This window comes from Amphimedon queenslandica, unplaced genomic scaffold (assembly GCF_000090795.2).
Source record: "Amphimedon queenslandica unplaced genomic scaffold, v1.1 AMPQUscaffold_11897, whole genome shotgun sequence".
Taxonomy (NCBI): Eukaryota; Metazoa; Porifera; class Demospongiae; order Haplosclerida; family Niphatidae; genus Amphimedon; species Amphimedon queenslandica.
The window spans coordinates 3104-4963 of record NW_003547864.1 but is presented as its reverse complement, the minus strand read 5'-3'; the positions used below and the strand labels follow the sequence as shown (position 1 = coordinate 4963).

The 1860-nt window shown below is 33.2% G+C and overlaps 1 protein-coding gene across 1 annotated transcript; it reads left to right on the top strand.

Moving 5' to 3' along the window:
• Positions 1–613: 613 nt before the first annotated feature.
• Positions 614–1808, top strand: LOC100634246 (ubiquitin-conjugating enzyme E2 D2B-like). The gene is made up of 6 exons (XM_003390763.2): positions 614–1005; positions 1066–1129; positions 1175–1210; positions 1265–1338; positions 1392–1497; positions 1561–1808. The coding sequence occupies exons 1-6, from the start codon at positions 958–960 to the stop codon at positions 1701–1703; spliced, it is 471 nt and encodes a 156-aa protein (XP_003390811.1). The 5' UTR covers positions 614–957; the 3' UTR covers positions 1704–1808.
• The last annotated feature ends 52 nt before the right edge of the window (positions 1809–1860 follow it).

Sequence of the window (1860 nt, the reverse complement as noted above, 5' to 3'; positions counted from 1 at the left end):
CATGTCTTGATATTGAGAATAAGTTGGACTGGTATTCCATCAAATCAGGCAGATACCCATTAAGACTGTATGATGATGATGGACGTGTCCTATATTACAAGTACTAATGAACACGGCACACACATATTATACTATTATAGCTGGATTTATTGGTGATGTTAGCAAAATTGCCTAAATTAGTAGATTGGCAGGTTTAATTTTGGCGATTTCTCTTACCATATGGGGCCCTATAATAATTGGTAATAATTATAGCAAGCTTCAATTTGCTGAAATTCACAATCTTGCCAAATTTAAAATAAATCTCACTATACACACACACTTACATACACCTCTTACTGTTTATAATTATTTAGAGACAATAGAGAGACAATGAAAGAGTTAACATATAAAGAGAGATCAGAAATACAAGAGGCAGAGAAAGCAAGGTTAGTAAACCTCATGTATCATCATTAATATCTCTTCATGTATGTATAATGTTTTCATTATGTAGTATTAATTATTCATTTATTGTGTTGTAGGTTGGAGAAAATTAAGGAATGCAAATCAGAGCATGAACATTTTATTTAACATATTGTTTAGATGCATGTGTCATATTATTTTTTATTTGCTGCTTGTGTGATAATTATTTTCTAAATATTATGTATGTATCATCAATGGCTACAAAATGACAATGTACACACACACAGTGCTTTCAGTGCACAGTCAGCAGTCTATACTGTCAGCATATGATTCAAAACACCAAGAAGATTCATACCGGTATTTAATTTGGATGCTACATATATCTAGTGTGCAAATAAAAATTCATTCAAAATGTGCTCTTTGGCATCATTAATTGGATGACAGTGCATGGTGTTATAATCACATTCATTTATATTATTTATGTGCTGACTCATGGTGTTATGTGTGCTGATGCTATCAAATTGTTGGACTACATAAAGAAAGCTCAGTTCAATTAAAATGGCTGATCATTTCAAAATTCCAGCTGTCATTAGAAGATTAAAGAAGGTATGAGAAAATGTGTGACTAGTTTAAGGATGTCCATTGTCCCCTCTCCATCCCATGCAGGAGGAAGATCAGATAAAGAATGAACCACCTGTTGGCTGTCATGCTGAATCAGTCTCAGAAAATTGTAAGCCATGAAGGATATGTCTACTTATTGATGTATTGCTCTTAGATGAAACATGGAAAGCAACAATACTAGGACCTGAAGGTACAATATATGTGAATTATAATTATTATGAAATATATCTTTTTCTGTGAACAGGGACACCTTATGAGAATGGTCTCTTCTATTTAAAAATGGAAATTCATGAAGAATACCCATTTAAACCACCAAAAGTATTTACATGAATTCTGTATGTACACCCATCCTCCCTCTCCCTCTCTCAAAGGTGTGGTTTACTACTAAGATATATCATGTGAACGTTGATTCTGATGGTTGGATTAGTTTAGATATACTCAATGATGGGTGGAGTCCAGCTTTAAAAATATCAAAAAGTACAACAATCATTATCCAATGATACCAGCCTCCATTACTTACTGTATACTCATACATTGTAGTTCTAAGTACAGTGAGATCATTACTGGTTGACCCTGATCCAGACTGGGCTGTTGGTGGTGAAGTGTATGCAGCATTCACTAAGAATCGTTCACAGTATGATGACACTGCTAAAGAATGGACACAGAAACACGCAATGGACTGATTCAATGGATTATTGACAAAATAAAATATGTAGATAATTATGATTCTGTTTATTTTTTAACTTATTTAATATGCAACAGAGCCAGTTTCTTTTTTAGCATATTGAATGGTTCATGAGGTTTTTCAGAATGTACCAAGGAATTGGAAACTTAAAAAAT

What these genes read in the sequence shown, in the direction of transcription:
- LOC100634246 (XM_003390763.2), top strand. Translation starts at nt 958, where the DNA reads ATGGCTGATCATTTCAAAATTCCAGCTGTCATTAGAAGATTAAAGAAG. An exon ending in TGAATCAGTCTCAGAAAATT is followed by an intron (nt 1,130 to 1,174) that starts GTAAGCCATGAA and finishes TATTGCTCTTAG; the next exon opens with ATGAAACATGGAAAGCAACA. An exon ending in ACCCATTTAAACCACCAAAA is followed by an intron (nt 1,339 to 1,391) that starts GTATTTACATGA and finishes CCTCTCTCAAAG; the next exon opens with GTGTGGTTTACTACTAAGAT.